General features: G+C 44.2%; 1 protein-coding gene across 1 annotated transcript in view; it reads right to left on the bottom strand.

Moving 5' to 3' along the window:
- Positions 1-10,314: 10,314 nt before the first annotated feature.
- Positions 10,315-24,400, bottom strand: part of atosa (atos homolog A) — a 33,551-nt gene continuing 19,465 nt past the window's right edge. Inside the window, exons 2-12 of the mRNA XM_053421916.1 lie at positions 21,960-22,144; positions 20,917-21,113; positions 19,661-19,786; positions 17,543-19,394; positions 15,611-15,736; positions 14,649-14,737; positions 13,673-13,769; positions 12,326-12,484; positions 12,135-12,203; positions 11,643-11,842; positions 10,315-11,542 (exon numbers count right to left, since the gene is read on the bottom strand). Coding sequence (XP_053277891.1) covers positions 11,389-11,542; positions 11,643-11,842; positions 12,135-12,203; positions 12,326-12,484; positions 13,673-13,769; positions 14,649-14,737; positions 15,611-15,736; positions 17,543-19,394; positions 19,661-19,786; positions 20,917-21,113; positions 21,960-22,144 — 3,254 coding nt within the window. The 3' untranslated portion in view covers positions 10,315-11,388. The remainder of the gene's footprint in view (positions 11,543-11,642; positions 11,843-12,134; positions 12,204-12,325; positions 12,485-13,672; positions 13,770-14,648; positions 14,738-15,610; positions 15,737-17,542; positions 19,395-19,660; positions 19,787-20,916; positions 21,114-21,959; positions 22,145-24,400) is intronic.

The raw sequence follows: 24,400 nt of genomic DNA, 5'->3' as shown, positions 1-24,400 counted from the left end.
AAGTATGTGAACATATGGATTTTAGATGGTATAATTCACACTGGGATCAGCGCAAAGATTTGTTTCATACCTCTTGATTTACAACTTTAACATTACAGGCCCGCAGTTCAATCATTTTGATGGCCACAGTCTTGTTGTCGTCCAGTCTCTTGCACTTAACCACTTTTCCGAATGTGCCCTGTCCGAGAAAAGACTGCATCTCGTAGTAAGAGGGGCCGGAGGTTAGCAGGCTTCCTGGAACCACCTGGTTGTCCTGGGCAGTTAGCGTGGCAGCCATGTTGCCTCAATTAATCTGTAAAAATGAAGAAAAATGCACAAAGTGTGTAGTAGGTTAGAGAGCAAAAGGTGAAATCCCGGGAATTCTGTCAAGCCTTGAAACAATGAACACGATTGTGAATGTTATAAAAGCTATGTTTTATCCTGAGTAGGTTGGTCTTTTTGTAATAACAGGATTACACAGACAACTCAACCGCTTTCCTCCAAGTCAAAAACCATAGGCAATGAGGGATGATGCAGAAAGAAGCCTCAACTGAAACCTTTGAAGTCTTTCAAGCCTGGTAACCGTGGCAACTATTGTTGTTATGATTTATAAAAGTTGTGTTTTATCCTGCGTATATTGGTTTATTTGTAATAACAGAATTACACGAACAACTAAACTGATTTCCTCCAAAATCAACTAAACCTATTTCTTCCAAATTATAAATTATTATAATAAAGGGAGGATGTAGATACAAGGTTCAATTGTATTCTGTGAAGCCAGGTAACTGTTGCTCCCCCCCCCCCCCCCTTCTCTCTCTCTCGCACTGCATGCTGGGAGTTTGGTAGTGTTGAGCGTGTGAGAATTTGTGTTTTCCCGCCAACTTCTATACTGTATTTCTAACTGTGTTTTTGTATGATTGTGTAGTTGTTAGTTGTTGTGTTGTTAGTGTGTCTGTGGTTGTTTGGCGGACCGTGAGCCGCTGTCCCTGTCTGTGAGACACGGAGGGAGGCTGGTACCGCAGCAGGACAGCCGGTGCATCAGGTGTTGGCGGTTCGAGAGCAGGTGGAACACGGGAACATCTCCTACAACTCACGGAGGAACGAAGCGTTGGTCGTGTTTCTGAGAGCGGCCTGGTGATCCGGGATCAGCTCTTCCAGGTGTGGAGATGTGGGTGACCAGCGGATCTCCTGTCCCCACAGCAGCCACAGCGGGCCGGGGGGAAGGAGGCTGTTCCTCCGGGGCTCGGCGAGGCAGGCGACTCCGCGCATGCTGTCGGTGCTGCCGGGGGCCAGGTGGTCGGGTCTGCTGGTGTCAGAGACTCGGTGGTCGAGTCGGCGGGGACCAGAGGCTCGTTGGCCGGTGTCATGGCTGCCGGTGGCTCTGTTGTAAAGTCCGCCGGGGATGGCGTGTCTAAAGATGGGTCAACTGGTGGTTGCAGCCCGGTTCTGTGGTTGTTAGCGGCCCTGTGGCCCTCTGGTCGGGCTGCGGGTCTTAGTGGCCCGGTGCCCGGTGGCCCTGTGGTCGGGCTGCGGGTCTTGGTGGCCCGGTGCCCGGTGGCCCTCTGGTCGGCCTGCGGGTCTTAGTGGCCCGGTGCCCGGTGGCTCTGATCGGTCCTGCTGAACAGGGACCTGCTGGTTGTCATGGTGATGACGTGACTCTGACTCTGAAAGTGTGTCAAGTGTTTTTCTCAAACTGTTTCCTCTGGAGGAGATTAACATTTAGATGAAACCTTCGGTAAAACAGTTAATGTGAAAGATCTGAAATTCGGTTTCATCAATAGCCATACACCCAATCAAGGCTCTGAGCGGGAAAGACTTCGTCACATTTTTAAAGAAACATTCAGTGGTTATTGACCAAGAAGAATGTAGTGTTGTGTGTGGAGACTGGAACTGCTGCACAGATTTTAATTTAGTGGTCTAGTGGCAGAAACTTGGACTATGGGCAGAGAAGGTCTCTGGTTCGTCTCTGGTTCGACTCCACGGAGAGACAACAAAAGACGAACCTGGATTGATCTGTCCAAAAATCCAAGAGTCTCCCTACCCTGTCTAGTGCCCCTGAGCAAGGCACCTTACTCCCCCAACATCTGCTCCCCGAGCGCTGTACATGGCTGCTCACTGCTCTGTGTGTCCTGCACCAGATGGGTCAAAAGCAGAGATTAAATTTCCCTACCTGCATGAGTGTGCCTTTGCATGACTGTTCATGTGTTTGGGACGAATAAATGCATCTTTCTTTCTATCTCTGTTTTCACTGGTCCTTCATTTTTAAAGTGTGTGTGTGTGTGCGCGTGTTTGTGTGTGTGTCTGCGTCATGTAGTTTTTTTTGTAAAATATCTGATTGAATAAATAATTCTTATTTATTTAGATAATAAACTCTGACTGCAGTTCCAGTTATTTTTTGATTTATTACTCACACACAGTAACAGAGTCATACACGGACTTCGAGCACCCCAAACCGGGAGACAACACTGACAGAGAGAGACAAAGTGAAACACTGTACTGATGATAACAAAATTTTACATTCACATAAATGAGGCCTCATACAGTAGTGAACACTCATATCCCTTCACTCTCTATTTGTTTCCCTCCTACGCTCTGCCCTTAGACACTTCACACCCCTTATGTGTGTGCTATGTAGCTTATAGTGATTGTATAATGCAGTTAGAGCAAAGCAAATGTTTTCCCACATGCGGCCCAAACAAATGTGTTTTTCCTCCTGAACACGTGTGCACAAGATGTGTGCGTGTGTGTGACAGTATGTTACACACTGACACAGAATCTGGGCTGCTGTGATTGTGTTGGTGATGGGTAAATTGTGCAATAAGTGGTGGGACTGCACAGCAGAGAGAAAACTAGAGCCTGTAGCACGGACAGGGTGAGTTACAGCTCTGCTCCCAACTTACTTTAAATAGCATCTCATCATATTTCTATTCAGACATTTTGTAAAACCATATTTTTGCCTGAAATATTGCTTTGTTTTGATATTTTTTCCCTCGTCAACAATAAGACTGCAAATAGTGATTAAACGGAGCATTTTCTTTATTTTCATGTCAACTACAAATCTGTAGTTTTGTCCGGAAAAAAAACACTCCAGATCACCAATGTACTCACATTTCAAGGACATAAAAAACTTAAATATTCACGTTTAAGAACCAGCAAATTGTTCAGAAAATTCATAGTCAAATAAAGTAGCTGATTATGTCTCATCAAATTCACATAACTGGTCATTTCAGGCACAAGAAACAGGTTCCAGGGTCTCACAATGAAGACTGTAGATATACAGCATGTGTGTGAGAGTTTATATTAGCCTCAGTGGGCACACACAAAGGTCTGTTGCGCCATGGCCCGCTGAGAGACAAAGTGTGTGTGTGAGAGTTTGAGAGAGAGAGAGAGTGTCTTCTATGGGAAGGGGTCATCGGGAGTGCAGTTGAAGCTGGCGTCTAAGAACATGGCCAGAGTTTCCAGGGTGGTGATGATGACAAACAACCACAGGAAGAGACGGTCCACCACCAGAGCAATGAACTGCCAGTCACCTGTCATCTGCAGGAGAGCCTACACACACACACACAGACACACACACACACACACACACACACACACACACTCTTACTGTAAGCAGAGTCAGCATTGCACTGTACAGTATGTAAGCAATGACACGTGACCATCACTGCGACCTGTTTGAACCACTGTGCTCAGGGCCTGCAGAGAGACAGGCGTAGAGAACAACATGCCTAACAGCCTCGGACGTGTCATGCCATGTCGTGCAAATTTCTCACCGTGGCATCCTTGTCCTGCCTCTTCAGCTGCTCGGTCATGTATGTCACTGCAGAGAGGGCCGACTTCAGGTTGGGAGGGAGGATGAGACAGTAGCTGTCAGTGTTCGGGAGCCGCTGGAGCTGCACCGTGCTCTCACACCTAATAGACAGAAAGAAAGAGAGAACTTGGAGAGCGGCAGGCAAAGGAGTAGAAAGAGCCTGGAAACATTATTTAGTCCATAAATTCTATGTTAACATAATACACTACATCAATAAAACTTAATAGTAATAACTCAAGATTGATTTAGGACCTTTTGGTAAGATTTTTCTCTCAATTCTCAAGAATGAAGGATAAACTCAACCTAAAGTGAGAGTTGGGACCAGAGGTGGGGCCAAGGGAATACTGATTTGATCCTTGGATGGGTAGGGTGACAGTAGCTTTATCTTATAAATAAACAATAAGGAAATTAAACTGATTGAATGATCATAATTTCAAACCTGACTAATTTTGATCTTAAAATTATGGAATATTTATGGAGAACATAATGAAAATTATAACTAATATTGTTATGTTGTTGTAATAGCCAAAATTAAAAAAATTAAAAATTCTAATCTACTGTCATCGAAGACTAAGAAAGCCAGGAAAGGATCTGTTGTGCAATAGTAGTAGTAGATTTGACGTTGGCTAATTATTAATAATCATGAGAAATGATTATTAAAATAGAAATTATTTATTAAAAATAATTAAAAATTATAAAGCTCTTAATTAAGAATAGTAAAATAATTAATTAGAAATGATACGGTTATCCATTAATAATGGTTAAATAATCAATGAAAACAATAAAATTATCAATTAAGAATAATACAATCTGTAATCATTGCTTATCGTAGCGGGGCACCACCCTGGTTACAGGGACCAACAAGTCAATCTTTAAATATCAGTCTCAAGTGATATAAGTTAAATTAATAATCTCAATATTTAATATTAATGATTATATAATAAACAATGAAGGGTTTTAAGTTCGAGCACAGGCTATAGTAATCCAGCTGTATTCACATACACATGTACAAATAATCACAGAAATACAAATACTTTAATTACAAAAGTATTTATTAAAAAGGGGAAATAAAGTTAATGTTATTTCAATGATTCTTCATTTAACAAACTCCAATATTTCAAAGATGGCAACAGCAGCAGCAGCACTTATCACAATGGTCACACATGTAATACTGAGTATCTACTGGTGTGTGTGTGTGGTCGTGTGTGTCTGCCTGTCTGTGTCTCTATGTGTGTGTGTGGGTGTGTGTGTCTAAAGAGAAAGGGGAGTGGCTATGGCGTAATGACGAGATCACGTGGTGACGTAGTCTGGCCAGGATCAAGATGTTACGTTCACGTACTTTCAAGATGGAGGTTTATGACCCCGGTGACGACATGAGGTCGAAGACAAGATGGCGGTCGGTCGCCTGTTACACAAAGGAACTTTAGACAAAGAGATTTCTTATCTCCTGGTTCTGGCGCCGAATGGCATCGAGATGTATTAAGGCTCTTTAAATCTAGAATTTTCTATGCCACATGAAATATGTAAGTGTAGGTCGGGACGTGTGTAAAAACAGGTTTAGGAGAAAAGAGAGAGAGGGGGAGAGATAGAGAGAGATCAGGAAAGCTCTCAAAACATCGTCAGAGACAAACTTCCGGCGAAGCGGGCAGTCCAGTTACGTGAGATGTATCTTTTAACAGATGTAAATCTCCGCACAATATCTCTGACGGTAACACGTAAGAAGGAAGTGCCGGCTTGTTACGCGCGCTTCTCAGAACATAGTAGACAAAGGAACCGGATGTGACGTCTCCAGTTCGCCGCGCGTTACACGGCTAAAAACAGATCAGCGATCTACAAACAAACACACTCAAATAACATGACACGCTAAGTATTTAAACTAGTCTCTGCCCAGACAATAAAGCCTCTTACTGTGACCTTTGTGGTGTTGCTTGCGCGTGGCGCGCGGATTTTCCGGAAGTCCAGTGAATCTCGTTGTTAAACCTCAGGATGCGTGCACGAACGGCGAGTTCCTGGAAAACAGATGAGTGAAGTCCTGGCCTCTTAAGCGGGCTCCGCTGGGTCTCGTGTTCCCAACGGAGGTTAGCGCTGGGCCGAATAGAGCGAACTTCTCTTGCTCTTGGAACGGAATTCGGCCTCGTCTCTTCTGCAGGGATGATCAGCTGTGGCGCTGTTGTGGGGATCGTGAAAAAGAAAGTCTGTGATCTCGGCCTGCGAGTGGACTTCCTGTGGCGATCTCTTTCAAGTTAAAATAACAAAAAGTCCTATCAAAGTAAGACGTCGACTGATTAAAGAAATAAGGCAAAATGAAAATAAAACAAACGTTTGTAATTGCTCCCTAAAAATACCTCCGGATCAACTAACTGGAAAGGTCAGCTCTATCTTCAGGGAATTGGGAATGGGCAGCGATTATTGATGAGCAGCCCCTCTTATTAACCTGTGGAGGCCCAGCCTCCTTGAGGTGTGGTCATGGGATGATGCTGGCTTTTAGCCAATTGAGTGTCAGAGGTCAGATCAGAGTGGGAACGGCCAGGAGCAGAGCAGGGGTTTCTGGGGGAACCCCAGGGATTAAGTTACCACCAGAAGAGATACAATCTCCATGCTTGATCTTAGATGGAAACTTTAGAGCTGGTTTCATCTTGGCTCACAGGCCTTACTTTTACGACTCATTGTGTGGATCCCACCACATGGTCAGTTCAGCAGGGACTCTTGCCCAACATTCCCCCTTTTGGTCTGGAGAGTGGGCTGTGACCCCGGTCTCCAGGGCAAACTATGGTCGAGAGTCCAGTGATAATCCATGAGAGGTAATCCTTGAGTGGAGTTGAAGCAGTGAAAGTTAGTTCATTATGAGGCAGAGAGGCATAAATGTCTTTGAGGCATAATTTGGACACAGAGAGGCATGATTTTGTCTGGGCAGACAGAGGCATGAATCTGGGCAGAGAGACTAAAATAAAACACACAATAACATCTAAAACATGACGCACAATTTCAATTTTCACTATGCTTATCGGCAGTAGTTGTCAACATACCAATGAATTTGTGTGAAGAGTGAAATGAAAGAAAAGGGAAAGAGGAACAAAAGGACATTTTTGATATGTGCTGGTGTTTTTGAGGTAAACATGTGTCGTCTTGTCAAACCACAACATTTAGAACGGCAAATCACGTTTTGTTGTTCGCTAATCGGTAAATTAAAGATGAATCCTACTCCTAAGTTCTGCAGATCTACCGATATAGGAAATTGCACTGCCTAGACTGAATTGCCAAGTTTACCCGGGAGGGTTGCACAACCGTAGTGGTAGAGGACTTCAAGATTCACTCAACGAGTTCTAAGAAGGTTCACTACCTGAACATACGTTATACAATTTACTGACAGAGGGTCTAAGACATGACACTATTGATGATATGAGTGGTTTGAGTGGTCTTTCTGTTTGAAGTAGGGATTTCTCCCCCCTTTTCAGATGTAGAGGGGAGAGGGAGTTTCTGGTTTGGTTTCTTCAATGGGGTTCAGTGTCTGGTCTCTTAGGAAAGCCTGGAGGAACAGGTGGCAAAATGCTTCATTGCTCCAGCCACACATCTCCGTATTAAATCCTCTGTCCCAGAATGCATCCCATGTTTTGGGTTTCGGTCCCCCTATCTATACTCCTGGTACCGATAGAGTTTCCGTTGGTTCCAGTTCCTACTTCGCTGTTGAGAGGGAGTCAGGTAATGGGGTCTAGACTGAGGGTGGGGCTGGTTTGAATCCTCATCCCACTGGCTTTGTGGGGTACCATGTTGGAAGGGTCGATGTCCCTGGTTTTCTGTGCTGGGGTTCATCGTGGTGAGGGAGAAGTCGTCATCTTTCAGCGCCAGGTCCACATTTGGTCGGACTTGAATTGTCATGACCCCGGTGTCTTCGTCTGGTCTTTTGCATGGGCGTGTCCGCGTCTCCCAGGCTAGCTGAGAATACCTCCTCATCTCCTGCATGTTGAGATCATTTGCTCTGCAGTGCATGGTGACGTCATACCGCACACTCTCGTGGAGGTTATGCAGGAAGAGCGATTTGAAGGCAGTGTCTTCTTCTAAGCCGGGTGCGCTACGCCCTTGGAAGTACGTCGTTCTCAGACGTCTGTAAAACTCCCTTGGAGGTTCGTTCTTCCTCTGCATGACCGCAAAGGCACCCAGGGTGGCAGAGGCCTGGTCGGTGAAGAGTGAGTACTCTTCTCTCAGGGCCTCACAGAGTGCATGGTAGCTATCTCTGGTTTGTGGGGGGAGTGTTTCCATGAACGCATGGGCGGTCCTGTCTGTCGTTTTCCAGATCAGCTTCAGCTTCTCTCTGGATGATGGGTTTTGTAAATCCAGGAGGCAACGTTCGACTTCTCGAAGGTAATCGTCTATGTTGCACCCATGGCTGTCTGGGTTGAAGCGATCAATGTCTTTACCCAGGGACTCTAGCTGTCGGGTGCGGATTCCCTCTCTTCGAGGGGTTGCTGAGTCATCAGAGTCTTCTGAGTCAGATAGGTCAAGGTATTTGTCATCGCGGCAACCATATCTTGCACCGGGATGGGAGGACCATCCAGGACGCGACCGTGAGTCATAGTGTGCCTCTGCCAGAGTTGCAGACTGGGAATATCCTTCATCCCTCCAGGCCGGGGTCTTTTCGTCGCCATGGTATGGAGCTGCGTGGCTCCGTGAAGGAGGGGCTCTTTCTGGCCTGAAAGGATTTCCAACATCCGGTGGACAGGTGTTCGGTGTTGCCTGATAGCGGTCCCAGGTCACTGCACTTCTAGGGGTTGCCTCTGGCTCCCCCCTTGGCGTTGATTGGGTCGGGACGGTCGACTGCTGGGCTTTAAATATAAATGATTAACTCCAGACAATCCATATCGTCAAATGCCATTGAAAAACAATATGGATAACATGAAATAAGACGTGATTGAATATCAGTTTAGAAATATAGAAATGGGTAAATAAATGTAATCAAAACAAGATTAACAAGGGGAAATAATAGTCAAAAAATAAAGCAAATAAAACCAATACATTTAGACCAAAGTAATTTTTTTTTAATACATTTTAATGCATATCCAGACCATCAGGGGGAATGTAACCTCAGTTTAAGACCCACGGGAGTGTAGCCAACCTCCCTGGACGTGGATGCATCAGGAAAATTGATGACTAAATGAAGAGACGGATAATACGAATGGTAACCAAAGAGTCCAGAACAACTTCCAAAGAGATTAGAGGTGAACTCCAAGGTCAAGGTCCATCAGTCTCAGATCGCTAGCCTGACGTTGTCAGACTCACAATTCTAGTCAGAATGTGAGTCTGAGACCGCTCCATTGGGCTGTGATTATGGGGCGTGTTTCAACTGACCAGGAAGTAAAATTCTTCTTCGCTCAATTGGATAGACCTACAACCAATAAGAGCAACGTAGTATGTGACGTATGCTAAGCAACGCATTGTGAGTTATTTACTAACGCTGGGTTCACACCGGACGCTTCAGCGCAGCGCCAAGCCTTAAATAACAGCTGGCTCCCATCCACTCCCATGTTAAAACTTTGTGCCGGTCACACCGGAGGCTGAAGCACCGCGAGGCAGCCTTGGCACAGCGCGGTGCTTCAGCCTACGGTGTGACTGGCACAAAGCCGTGCAGCGATCTACTGGATCAACGGGTGATATTATTAGCGCTGCCCGGCGGTTCAGCGTCGCTTCAGTGTCCGTTGTGAACAGCCAAGCGCCGGGGCGATAGGGATTAGCGCGGTGCTTTGGCGTCGCCTCCACGTTCTGTGTTCCTCGTTCAAAATGAATGCGCTGTCGATGTCTTCTAAAACAGACTCAATGGCATCTACACATCTCAGCTCTCCAGCGGCAGGCATGTTTGTTGAAAACGAATTCAACCCAAGGGCACTTTGATGACGTGGTTGATTACGTTACCGTTGATCATCTGTCAATCATCGTATAAAGCCCGCCCTGACAATCGGATTGGCCCGGTCGGGCATAATTTTTTCCCAACGGAGCGACTCCAGACCGAACTGCCCGACCAAAAATGTTGTGGGCGGGGCTAAGTTCGTCTGGCATCCAGGCTAGTTAAATCAGGCATTTTCCAACATTTTCAATGTTTTCCCAGGGAATACATTGACCATTTCCCTTTGAAATGTACAAACTTCTTTACTACATCCTTTATAATTATATACATGTAATCCTTTATGATGTATCTGACTTGTATTTAAACATTGGTATTCAATATATTTAACAATGTACTTCAGATGTCTGTAATGAATGTATTTACAGAGCAGGACCAGTTTATAGTCAGGGCCTGGTGGTCAGTGCTCAAATCAGCAGAATACCAGCTGTCCCTTCCTTCTGTTATTCCTCCCATGTGAGGAGTCGTGCACATGACATTGCCATGAAACCTCATGTGTACTTTTCTCAGCAGTTTAATTCAGTGCAGATTATCAGATGTGGCATTTGGATGCCACTATGTGGAGATTACGTGGCAGAACAAGAAGTGTTAGGAAAATATTAAAACACAAAGAGACGAGGCAGAGTTCAAGTTTGCTTTAGAAGATATATATATTTTTTTTCAGATTTGAATATTAATGTCAAAAATACATACTATGATATACAGTTTGCACTACATCTTAGCATGACAGACGTCACAAGTAGTAACTGAAATATTAATTTAAATATTAAATAAAACTGAGGATATGTAAACTGAAAGTGAATGTGTAAACACTAAACTATGGTTACTTTTTACTATTTCAACACTTCCGATAAGGTGGTTCTGTAACAGTACAAAAGTATTAGAATATTACTATTTTCTGTTTCATTTCCAGTTATAATGAGAAAAGAAATACACAGTGCACTTCTGATGTTCTGCTGTGAAGCTTTCATTTGAATGGAGCTTGATTGCATGGTCGACTTCTTTAGTGGTCCATGGTATCCGTGTTTCTTTTGGACGAGGGGATGGCGCTGCAGCACGGTTTTTCAACGGGGTGCACGCTCCTCCATACGCACTCCGCTGGCTCCCAGCTCAGAACCACAGGGTCAAAGCCGAGTTCACCATTAGTTCAATCCAGCTAATCTGCAAGGATTTGAACTCTTACTTTTGAAAAGGCCTTGTATTGCATTCATGAAGAAAATAAATGTTCAACACTTATTCATTGTGTCAAGTAAAAGTCACATTTTGATTCGAGTAAACAGGAGGAAAGAAGACTGAATTCTTGGGGAAATTAAAGTATAACTGCTTCTGAAGCGAATCACCGGTCTCCACTCTGCTGACAGACGGTGGAGGGGATGCACATGACAGAAAGAAAAATAATTAGATGTCAAATCAGAGGCCTTCTTAACCAGGAGAACAAACCATACAACTAAAACCTTTGACCAAACCCCTCTGATCCAACATGGTGCAAGGTTTCCTTTCTGGCCAGTTTCCCAGGTTCAGAGCTCACATTGACAGTTTTAGGTGACAGAGGGGATCGAATTTACGATTTTGGGCAAAAGATAGGAAAGTCTTATTGGCTTGCGGTCCTCTTTTTTTTTTCCAAGTAGAAGCCACGGGCCGAGTAAGGGTAACGCTGGCATCAAGGTGTGTTGAAGCTTCGGTGGAGGAGGGAGAGAGACATGCCTCAGCAGCGGTGAGAGAAAGGTGGGTCCATGGGCAAATCTGTGAAGGATTGAAGCTCGTAGGCAGCACCACTGTCGACCTCCATGGACTTCCTGGAAAATAGCAGACGGATGTCCCTATGGAGGTAGATCTTCCCAGACTTAGAGCTCTGGAACCTGTTTGAGATGGAAGTCGCAGATAAAAAAAAGGGAAGGATGAATAAGGGAGGAGAAGCGTCAGTGCTGCTGGAAGGGGGAAAAATGGTGGCTATCTCACCTCAGATGAACGAGGTAGCGCAAGGTGCGTCCCTGGCCCAGGCTGTGGGGCTTCCTGCTGGCATGATTGTGTGGGTCACGGCGGACGGGGACAGAGAAGGTTCTCTGGCGTAAGAAGGTCTGGTGTCCAGCTGGCATCGCTCGTAGGTCGTACATCACAACAAACATCTTCACAACTGTCTTGTTAGGGTTGAATAAGGTCTGAGGGGCGTAAGCAGAGAGCACAACATTTTAATAAGTTTGTAACACTCAGATTTAAATAACTACACAGACATAACAACATCACATGCAGTGAAAATTGTTCATGCTGTTTGTATCATCCTTATAGTTTAGAAAAAATCCATTAGTGAAAATACATATCATATCAGAATACCTTATAAGAAATCTTCCTCTACAGCCACTAGGGGTCTCCCTTTCCCAAGTGTAATCTGTTCTTTGTTCTCAACCATATTGACACAAGTACTCAATTCTATCTCTACATTTGTTTCCTCACCACTTGAATGGTTCCTGAAGGAGGTACACGGTAGCCCCGTTTTCCCAGGGACTCCAGGTTTATCACACCCTGTACAAAAACACAATCACATCATGTCAAAAACACACTAACAAAAGTTGTGCACACAGGCTGAGTCATGCATGGGGGGAAATAAGACTAAAGCATTGATTGACTGGAACAAGTTATCTCACCATGTATGGTGAAGGAGCGTTGTCATCAGAGACACTGTAGAATGACACATCCACAGGTAAGGTCAGGTGACTGGGGCAGAAGGACCCGCTGGCTCCGACCTCTGCTGTGAAACCCTCCACTGTCCCTAAAGGCTCCAGGCGGTAGTTCAGCACACACTCCTGGAGAAGCACAGTTAAATTTCACACATTAAAGCTGCTTTCAAACACGCAGTACTCCCTGGGCGCTCCCCAATATATAGCTGCCAACTGCTCCATGTGGTCACTGCCCTTGTGTGTGATGTGTACCTTGTGCTGGGTCCCCCCACGGATGGGTTAAAAGCAGAGATTGAATTTCCCAATTGCATGTAGCATGACAGTGTGTGCATGATTAATGCGGGATGAATAAAGGACATCTAATCTTATCTCATCTTATACTGAAGTCCAGACATTTTCCTGAAATAATCAGAGGGGCTATATGTGAGGTAAAAATAAACCATGTGAAAAAATGGCAGGATGAATTTAACCCAGGACAAACGTGATCACTCGAAGTTTCCACAGAAGAATTTAGATGAGACGAGGTTGCACAAGATTTGAAGGAGCCGCCTCGCAATTCTCTGTTCTCTCTCTAGTCTATTCTTCAGACAATGATCTGAATATCTTTAATTTATTATCATCTCCATCTGAATGGCCAAATATATTGACATGCAGAGCGTGAATGAGTGGCACACGAAACACCATTTATCGCAGCTCAAGCTGTCTTTTGAAATACGTATATCGTGCATGTTGATATTACGCCCTAGCAGGAACTCAATTGTTCATGAAGTGAGCAAAGTTACTGGATAAAAATGAAAAACAATGCTTGACAAGCATTAACCTGGAAACAAGTGCAAGCAAGGGTTTGATATGACGACTGACAGAAGAGTCCTGCTTGTTGCTGATGTGGACAGGTCTGGTGAATCCATTCTTACATCTGCATTGAAACACTGTATTTAACAAATTCTAAAAATAAAAATAGCGACACACAACAAAAGCTCAGACATATGAATGCTGCATCATCGCAGCTCTTCTCTTCACACTGTGGTCTGTTTACATTTTTCTGTCACTCTGCTTCCATTGCTGTAATTGGTTGCAGATTTATCCAAACGTGTCCAGAAGTGCTGTGGTTTGACATTTCATAACGCCCAATGGAAATCGAAAAATGAGCTTAGAGGTTCCACATTCATTTCTAAATGCAAATTGGTGTGGCGCTGCCCGACTAGAGAAGCGCAGCAGTTAAATTAATTTCCTTTGTGACCATCCTGTTGAATTTGACTGAAAGTGAACTATTATGAGAAAAGACACAAGTCTGAGTGTGTTTATGAATAATACCTCAAAGTTTCCCAGCAGACTGAGACTGACAGGTGGAGCACTGGCACTGAACAGGTCCTGTGACTCATCCGTGTACCCCTCTCTCTTCAGACACACCCTGAAGGGACAAAAAACACACTATCAACTTGTTTTCAAAGTGTGCAAGAGACTCTTAAGAAGCTTAAATTGAAAAAATATTATGATCTTATAATGACATTTATTTGAGATTGACCATCTCCAAAGGTATGTTATTCTGATGTCTTATTTCAGTGGAGGACAAGGCATTCAATTGTAATGTATGTCTTACTGTATTACAGTATTTTATAATCAAGCAAATCTTTTAAAAGAAAAAAAAATGAATTTCTTCTCATGGTTGAAATGAACAGTTCAACCCAGAACAACAAACTCTCTGAACAGCTGCTTTATCCAAAGTAGCACGGAGCTGCCACCCACATCTGCTGTGTGTAGGCAGCCCCCTGAAGCTCAGTGTATATAAAGCCAGTTCAGTTCTGTCTGCCATTTTGAGCTGAGTGCGAGATTCTAGTTTCAGTCACAGTACAGCAGAGGTTCAGCAGGTGGCAGCATGACAGGAATCATCAGCAGAACAGGAGTGACCTAAACTTACCACTGAGAACAGCTCTCCTATTGTCTGATCTTTAAACACACACACACACAATTCTACTACTAAAATATAATATAGTTGCTCATCTCTACTGTAGATCTTTTATGATACTGTAAATTAAATAAGGACAAATTCACAATAACTTATCTTTAAACACAAAAATAAGAGTTTTCCTTGCTTCCAGATACACTAAGTAAAAGTGAGAAAAACAAGTAAACAGTATGATTAACTTGATCCAGATGGTCCTCTGATCATCATGTGATGTGGGAGGTCAAATAGATCTGTCCATTAACAGTGACTGAAACTTCGTTGAGCCTGTGAAATGTCCCTGACTTTATCTTTGTGGACAAACTGAGCTGCAGTGACAGTGTTTACCTTTTCCCAGAGGCCCACGGCAAACCCTTGCACCCAGCCAGAGAGGTGTCCAGGTCAAAGTAGCCTGTTTGAGTTTTCCTCTGGGGAACCTGCAGCAGACAGAAACATACCCAATAACCAAGAGTTGCAGTGACATGATCCCAGGTTTACACTTTTTTTGTGAATGTGACTAATTTTTTAAATTACAGGAGAGAAGCTTTAAAACAGAAGCTGTGCGATTTGACTTCAAACATTACATTTTTAAATCTCTATTTAATTCAAACCATTCATGTTTGACTCCATGTCTATCTTGTTGTCTATGTGTTTTAGTGAGACTGTGTGAGACCAGAAATCACATGAGTGTGTGGGAAAACACATTATTGTTTATATGTGGAAGTAAGATCGATCACCGGACAGGAAACTGACACATTCACTGAGTATTTTAAACTTACAAAGTTAGTGCAACAACTTTGTGTGTCTGATGAGGCAAAGATGACTCGCGTGCCTCACACGCCTGAGTGGGTGTTTGTGTGTTCATGTGTGTACATTAACCTCATCTCACGTCTTTGTGGCCCAGCTGTGATAAAAGTCGCTGCCAGACATTTCAGGCCTTTTATGACAAACATTCACAGGCCCACTTCTAAACTAGTAAAGAGAAAGAGAGAGAGTAATGGAAACCAGTATAGGGTAGTGAGTGTGGTGTTATGACAAACACAACTACTACTACTCATAGCCAGTTGTTTTTGTTTTTATGTTGATGTTCTGTTTTAATGTATTTTCTATCTTTCATGCTTTTATCTTTTATCCTGTATTATTTTATTGGAAGGTGACCTTGAGTGATTTGAAAGGCGCCTCCAAATAAAATGTATTATTATTTTTAGTATGTGTGTGAGTTAATGTGCCTGTAAAACTGTGCGTGAAAGTGTTGTGTGCGAAGAAAGATTTGCTGTCCGTCTGTGTGAGTGTGTGTGTGTGTGTCTTACAGGGCTTGAGAGTAGCGGCAGCCCAGTGCAGGGGTGGAAGGCCTTGGTTGCTGTGGCGTCTAATGAGTGGCGATTCTGTTTCTTCCAGCTGTTGCAGGGACGCAGAGGGGAGGGGCTGTGAGGACGCTGCAGAGATAGAGATAGATTATTTCCAAGCGCACAAGTACACTGTATTCATCTCTATATATTAAATCATATTATGGTAGATCATATGCCATTCTTAAATTACCACTTCACTCCCACCTGCTCCCAGTTAAGCTCTTTAAACAGTGTAAATAAATGAGGAGGTTACTTCCAGTCGGAGATTTTGATTAAGAATGCCATTTGGTACCTGAACATTACTTTATGAAATCTAAGGAATAATTTAACCATCTCGGAAATACTCAAACTCACATTCTGGCTGAAAGTTATACAATAGAGTTATGTTATCTATGTCTAAAACTCCTTAGTTAACAAATTATATCTTATTCGTTTATTCCATACAAGAACAAAAGTGTAAACTCGGACTGCGAGCAGCACTGTGGGCATCAGGTCAGATTGTATACATCTTTCACCTTTGCAACAGTCTATAAATCAAAGGAATCTATGACCACTGACACTGTGACATTTAAACAAACCGACAACACTTTGCTTAAAGAATCCCTTGAAGTAGTCTTTTGTATAAATCCTGGGTGGAGTTAAATACTAAGTCTTTGTGACTTACTGACTTACTGTGACTTATAAGGGTTATTCTTTCAGCTTTACATATTCAGAGAAATCCAAAAATGGCCGACTTCCTGATGCCCTAATCAATTGGTGGCAGGACATTTTCTGAGCTGTCATGATATAGGGTGTACCGAATTTCAGAATATCGGTTAAACCAGATGGAATTGCTACATTTTAGTGGGCGCTGTTGAGCCATTTTGCCATGCCCATTTCGAATCACTCCAGAATACGTATATTTTCCTCAGGCCTAATGCGCCTGCGAAGTTTTAGAGTATGTTCAAGCCGTCAAAAATGTGATTAATTTGCCTGAATAATAAAAAAAAAAGCAAGAGATTTTGTGACAGGTAGCAGCCTCTAGAGGTTCCAATAGGTCGATTTTGTTATTTTCCGTTTCCCCTATGCTAAGCTAACTAGCTGCTCATCTCTACAAACAGATTCTGCATGCGAGTATGCAGAATCTTTGGGGGAGCTACAAGATTCTGGGATGGGAAGCTTTTAGTTTCTGTTTCTAGTTTGATCAATCATGTTTGAGCAGGCTTTGGTAATACAGAGTCTGTGTGGAGAGAAAAAGAGGCAGCACATTTACCGAAAGGTAAAATCAAAGGTATTGACTTTTCAAATTGATCTGTGTTTATATGCTGTTACCTGTTAATAGATACTAGTCAAAGTGTTGTCTAGACCTAAGACCCCCACAAAAATATCCCTGTTTGTGTTTTGTGAGGAGAAACATTTGACTTGTGTGATAAAAGAAACCATGTATAATGAAAGAAAGACTTGAGTCTTGGCTCGGATATCGATCTCCACCAGAAGCCCCAAAATACTGGCTAATGATCCCAGAGGCTAATTTGTCATCAGATAAAGAGACTGACCAGTTGCTGGCACTAGCTACATAGTGAAACATAGTGTACAAACATGAGAGCACTCTTGATCATTTCATCTCACTCTCGACAAGACTGAAACGTGTATTTACCAGAAAATAAAAGCTATTAACCGTAAAGAGCCTTTTTTACTTAATTTTACAGTTTCAATCTTTTTGTTTTATTTGAATGTTTCATTTGCATAATAATTGCTGAAATTATATACCAGTACAATTTTAAATATAACTCAAATGCGATGCGGTTAAACCAAGCTTGGGACAGGCCATGATAACTGGAACAAATTTAAGATAACTGAATGGGTGATAAGAGTATATGGCCATCAATACCCACTAAGATAGGACTCCCTTACCAGAACAGTCGTAGGCAGAGTCATGTCAGGTCTGGAGGTGCTGGAGCACTCTGTGGGTGCCTGGTTCTCATCCTGGAGGGCAGATGCCTGAGCTTTTACACAGTTCTGCATCTGCACCTGCACCTGGGACTGAGGCTTGCTGTGGTTGTGGTTTATGTTACAGTTCGTGGCTTCGCTTGAATCATTACAAGTCCAACTGAAAAACTGGGCATTCCTTGGGCATTTCTCGAGGACGGGGGAGGCAGGGGGGGTTTCATGGCTGCTTGGTGTCCTGACTCTGAGCTTGTCCTGTGGGGTTTGTAAACGCTGACCAGCCTGGGTGTGGGACTGGCCTTTTGATGAGGATTCTTCAAGTGTAAAGTGAGCACCAATTTGGGCCCGGGGAGAATGGCATCCGGCCCCCAGATCAACTTGGGGCTTGTCTGTGCAAACGGGTGCATGTGTGGCAGAGGTGTGCGTGCTGCCCCTGTGAGGTTCCTGGCTGGGTATGTGGCCGTTGGTTTGGCCGTTGCTGGCAGTGTGTGAGGCTTGTGGGATGTGTGTGACTTGCGTGTATGTGCGGACTGTGTGTGTGATTGTAGTCGTGTGCGTATGGTGCAGAGGGCTGTTGCTCCTGCTGTGCCTGGGGGACAGAGAGGGGACAGACAGTCTTTCCTGGATGAGTCTGGTGATGTCTTGTACTGCCTGGGCGATGAGGGAGCTCTCTCTCTCCCTCTGTCCATCTCTGTCCTTCTTCTTGTCTCGCTCTCTCTCTCCAATCCTCTCCTCCTCTCTGTCTCTTGTCTCAGACATTTTGAGCTTCCTGCAGGCCGCAGGTTTGGGGGAGGTACTCTCTCGTTTACTCAAAGAAGTGTCAGTCACAGGTGTGTTGAAGGGGCTGGGCCACACGCGTCCCACAGATTCATATAGCGGTACCTCAGGCTCTTTGGTCTTACTGGCAGTTATGTCGTCATGGTTACTACCCCTCATGGCTTTGGGAGGGTTGTCAGAAGGAAAAAGGCCAGGAGGGAGCGGCGGAGCTGTAGGGTCGCAGAAGTTGAGCCTCTGTGCAATGCGGGCAATAACTTCCTGTCTCTCCTGCAGCAGGGAGCCAATCAGGGGATTTGTTTCAGTTGCAGCAGGCCTTGGGGAGGGGCAGCGAGGTGGCTCCGCCATGGAAAAACTCTTAAAAGCTCTCAGGGGGTCAGGGAGGGTCCCCTTTGAAAACTCACTGCTGTTGGTACCAGACCCATAGTCCTCTACCTGTGTGGAGTTCGACGAGCTCTTGAGAGCCGAGTACAGCCACTTTCCTGCTTTACTTGTGGGAAGTAGAGATGGGGAGTGGGAGCGGGGCGGCGTGGCAGAATGGGAGGATCTTTGGAACAGTGGCGAGCCCTGACGTTGGGGGACACTGGCCTGCGGAAGCTCTCCGTTCTGATAAACATTGTTTTCACCAGGCTCCTTGCTCTTCTGGCTGCAAGGAGGCGACACAGCAGTGTGAGGAAGGCTGTTAATGGGGATGTTGTTGATGGGAAGATTAGGAATGGGTAATCCATTGAGAAGAAGACCAGAGCTTTTGCTGAACATGTTAGGGTTGTGAAGGAGGTTTTCTCTGCTGTGGTCCTGGCTCTTCTTTAAGGTGGGCGTGCCACCAAGGCTGTTGAGGTTCGGGCTGAGGCTGGGGGTTTTGCTGTAAAGGGGAGGCAGACCGGTGTGGATGCTGCAGGCTAGGGTGGGGTAGGTCGGTTGTCGGGGGAGCGACTGCACATGGACCTGCATTGCAACGCTCTGGGACACATTGGGGACGGGGAAAATGTGCTCTGAAGGTGGCTGGGAGAACTGCCACACCAGCTCCTCATCAGCAGCACTGATCCTGTTTAAACAGAGAGGAGTTGAATAAACAGGCCATTGTTAACTCTGACATCTTTAAATATCTCAGTATTATCAGAGCCTCCAGAGATTCAGTTTCACTTCCTGTAATTCCTTTTTTAAAACATCAGACTGCACACAGATTTACACCTATCTTTAAACTAGAAAACACATAGCTACAGTTTCCTGTCGCTTTAATAATCTGCTCCAACAGCCTGAGTGGAAAACCTTCAGCCCACCAGTGTCATGTGTGTGAGTGTTATATCTGACCTGTACAGGATGTTCCTGGGGACAATGCCATGGGAGGCACTGAGCCAGGCGCTGAGCTGGGAGAAGAAGACATAGGAGCGAACAGCCAACAGCAGGGTCTTCTCCTCAATGAAGCGATCGCCACTTCTGTGAAAACAGAGTTAAAAGAGTTGGAAATGTGCCAGTATGTCAGGTTAATGAGAACACAGTTCAGCGATATACGAGTGTGTGTTTTTGTCAGACGCAGTGTTCCCTGTTGCAACATATGCGAGTTGGAAAGTGGGCCAATCTGTCAGACTAATCAACCCTATGAGTGCCAAACCAATTATCTTTTATTTTCATCAGTTATATTTGGCTTTGAAAGTATTCACTTTTGCATTTCTCTGGATCTCGTGCAAGATTAAAATGTATACAATGTAATTTTACACATTTGAGGTGTCAATAATAATAGAAAAACGCTGAAATTTGAATGTATTTAACACAAAAAGATGTCTTGAATGGATTTTACAACTCCACCATAGAGTATATACTTATATGCTCTGGGCTATTTGTTTTCTTTGAATACAGCTGTTTCGCTGTTGACGCACACCTCAAGTCCATGTGGGGCTAGACGTGCTGGTGAAACCTGCACAAGCTGGTGCATGTGCTGACTTGAACATACTTTCATTCATTTTAACAGTTTTTCACTCAGCATTGACCCAGATGTGGTAATAGTATGGTATGAGGAAACCATGCAAGAATTCAAAAAAAAGCTTGTTTTCTTCACCTGTACAAATGGCAAAAGTGTATGTACTTTAGGCTACATAATAAAAGACAAAAGTCCTTTTCCTCCAAATCAAAAATAATGGTTGTCCATACTAACAAGCTAGAAAACATTTCACATGATGCTTCATATACACTGGGCACACAGCCAAAGTAGCATTATAAAATGCAGAGTTTAACTAAATTGAAGAAGTGATAGCAAATACAACAAGGTCAGCAATGCTTGTAATTTGTTAGTTGAGGCTGATGATTTATTTGCTTCTGGAAAAACAGTCACGTGATAGAAGGGCAATAAATCAGGGAAGCGATACACTGTGACTGATAAGACCCGATCAAGGGGTGAATGTTTGTGTCAACGTCATTAGTTCCAAAGGTTTTCGTTCTTACACGTCTAGACTAAAATGCAGCCCCAATTTCATACTAAAACATGGGCCAGTACCGGTTGATGGAGTACATGTGAGTAAAAGTGATGCGCTTTAAAAAATAAAAGGGTATTATTTGTCTATTTGTCTTACTGTCTTGGAATCGGCTGCAGGGTCCATCTCTCCAGCAGCAGAGCATCTTGTTTGATGACTGGGTCACTGATGGGGTCACTCGGGGGGCACTCGTCGCCATAGCAACAGTCTGGCAGAAGCATGACCTCGATCATTATGGGGATGCTGTTCTTCCAAAGCAGGATCACCTCTGAACGGGTTCGCCTCGCCTGCCGACACTGGTCACGCACGCAGCCACAGACAAAGGTGGAGGGTTAGTGTTCTTTCATGAAGGTCAACACATTGGCCTTAAACATTTAGGGCCAAAGCAGATGAGACTCCACTTAGAGCTGAAGGTCTCTGAGTTTATTTAGTCACATCTAAATGCAATAATAAAAATCTTTAGGCCTTTGTGTGTAATGTGCATGAAGTCTGATGACACATGACGCACAGAGCAGCAAAACAACATGTGTTATTATGAGGTAAAACTGAAAGTGTCAGCCACCTATCATATTCTCATTAATGCAACAAAAGAAATTCTGCATATGGAGGATTTTTGTTACTTTTTCTTGATGCTGGACAGTATTTGTCTAAGTGCAGTAACTGAAGACTTGATGATAAAAAAAGAATACAATTTGAAATGGTAATACTAGGGAATTTGACTGTAGTTTAGCTTGAAACTGGTAATAATTGAATCACTACAATTAATTAAAACAATGAAATAGCCCTATAATTTGTCCCCCTGTCGGTCAAAGCACTAAACAATGAGTCAGAGGGTTAGGCAGAGGCAAATCTGTGTAAAGCTGATAATTGCTAAATGCTTGTGACTGTACACTTGTGCTGCTTAGGCCAGCTACTCCGACAATAATAGAATGTGTGCTATGTGTGTGTATAAGAGAACGCTTCTCTCATCTTATCTCATTATTAACAATACAAAAAAATCGGCATTCTGTTTGGCCTTACTTCACTCTCATGACTCGAATGAAGCAGCAACAACCTCTAGTAAAATGAGAAGAGACTGGCCTGTGTTTACACTAACAACAAAGAAAAGAGACTGTACACAGATGTGTGTACATGTGTGCTACCTGAGGCAGTTTGTCACTACATTCGTGCTTGTGAAGGGGCGGCATGGCCGACTGGGCTGGCGGACAGTGCAGCCCCTCGGTCCTGCCCTTCACAGAATACTCTGGTGTCCTTCCCTCGGTGATGAGCAACGTCAGGAACACCAGGAACTCCTCCGCATCATACTCAAAAAACTCCTCCGTTGTATCTAGAAGAGGCAGAGGCACAGAAGGTCAGCGTGTGGTTTTAATTCACGCCTCAACAGAAAACAAGGAACCAAGTGGGAAAAAAGTAGCAGTGAAACTACTTATTTTATTATCTTGTGCGTGACTAATGCTCGGGCAACAAAAGTGCTTTACACAGAAAACTGCATTGCAATGATCTTCACACAAAAGTGTTTACTTTTTTGTTCAAGTGGATGTGGCTGTTCAGCTCAGACTAGAAAAGCTTGTTTAGAGAAGGGGTGGTGAGGACGGCAGCAGATGACACAAGAGGTTGCTTCAAAGGAATATATTTACATCTTCAATGTCAGCTGAATTTACACACATCATTAATTCACACTCACCTACAAAACATTTACAGATAGAAATGAACACGAAGACAACACGGGTCAAAAATAATAAGCTGCTCCAGTCGAAGTTTGCTTAAGGGTGGGGTTGGACAGGAAAGGCAGGACGGAGTAGGGCTGAATCAACCTTTCAGTGTTGAAGAAGGCAAGGAGGGAGCAAATAGAAGCTGTTAAATGAACAGTTGAAAAACTACAGAGAAGGAACCGTTCAGGCTGGATCGCTCATTCTCAAGAGCTGAATAATGTTGTTTATTGTTTATAAGGGGTAACACTGCTGTGTTTTAGGTCACCAGTAAAAGTGTAGGTGTGGCTTTGGCTCCTGCCACGTTAACAAACCCTGCTCGGTTTGTGTTAGAATTGACGCTAAAGGATTGAAGTGGGGTATTTTTAGCAGACGGTTGAAGAGCTTGTCTTGGCTCTCTAGTTCCTGTACTCCTCCAGAGAACGCTCCCAGAATCCCGCAGGAGGCAGCTGATACGCAGCAGCACAGAGAATCGCAGCTTGTCTTTCTTCACGGACCACAAGCAAACAAATGGACATCCAAGAAAAAGCAGCTTGCTTGACAATCTCGAGCCTGCCTCCTGCCTTCATTTAATTGGAATCAAACAAATATTGGGTCATGTTTTTTTTATGTTTCGATAATTTTTCAGGAGGTCGGGTCCGCATTAGGACTGAGGTGCAGGAGCTGACACACACCCTGTCCTCCCCCCTCCGTCATTATGGGGCTGGCGAGAACAGAGTCCCTCTCAGCTGGCTCTGCAGAAGTGTGAGCTGCAAGCTGTTGCTGTGTATGTGTGTGTCTGTGTACATATTGCAGCAAGCCAGCCAGTCACGCACATTCCTCACAGGGAACTCCTCCCACATGCCTTTGAGATGCTGCTGCACGTGGAGAGAGGCGCACTCCAACACAAAACATGACGGAGGAGGGAGAGCTGGAAGGGGGGGGACTGTTAGACAGCTGTAGGCTGAATAAGTGCAGGCTGAAAGAGATGGAAAGGGAGGCTATATTCAGGGACAATCTCCTTTTTCTTTATGGGCTCCGATTGGAAAGGTTCCAACATAAAGGGAGAAAGAGACCAACTGCAAGGCAGTGAAAGATAGAAAGCGACAGGAGGGAGTAATATACGACAAAGGATCAAGATTCAAGGTCCGAGGGTTTATCGACTGTGACTTTACATCATGGTTGGCTTGAATGTAGTGGATGAACAGTCATGGGCTTGGGTTAACGTATATACCCACGTCTGTGCTGGGGAAGGAGAGTACTGTGAGGGGATCTGCGCTAAAGATTTGCTCTGTGAAGGAGGAGATGAGAAAAAGGAGAAGAAAGCGTGGATAGATAAAGTGCGGAGATAAGAGTGATTAATGGAGCAGAGGAAAACAGCTGCTGAGAAATGGTGGGCTCCCCATAACCCCCCCTTTAACACACACACAGCCCCAGATTATGTGTGCACAGTGGGTGTTGGATTGCTGCTTTCTAGGAAAGTCAAACCCATACGCTCATAAACACCATTTAAAACACACATGACAAAAGCACACATGAATACCAACAAACACAGACAGAGTGATAAACAAACTCACCCTCACCTAAACACTTGAACCAAATTTGAAACTACAAATAATACACACAACTCCTTGTAAACAAATGCACACACGTGCAGTGCAGGACAAAGGTCTACTGATGGAGGCTTTGGTGAAGGGGCCCACACTGTGTACGCGCATAGATGAGAGCTGTCATTCTTTAGACTAGAGTGTCATGCCTGAATACAACATTCCTGTGTCACACACACACACACACACACACACACACACACACACACACACACACACACACACACACACACACACACACACACACACACACACACACACACACACACACACACACACACACACACA

The sequence above is a fragment of the Pleuronectes platessa genome, chromosome 1 (assembly GCF_947347685.1).
Source record: "Pleuronectes platessa chromosome 1, fPlePla1.1, whole genome shotgun sequence".
In the NCBI taxonomy this organism is placed as follows: Eukaryota; Metazoa; Chordata; class Actinopteri; order Pleuronectiformes; family Pleuronectidae; genus Pleuronectes; species Pleuronectes platessa.
Note: the sequence above shows the minus strand (reverse complement) of the source record. Positions and strands in the feature narration are given on the sequence as shown.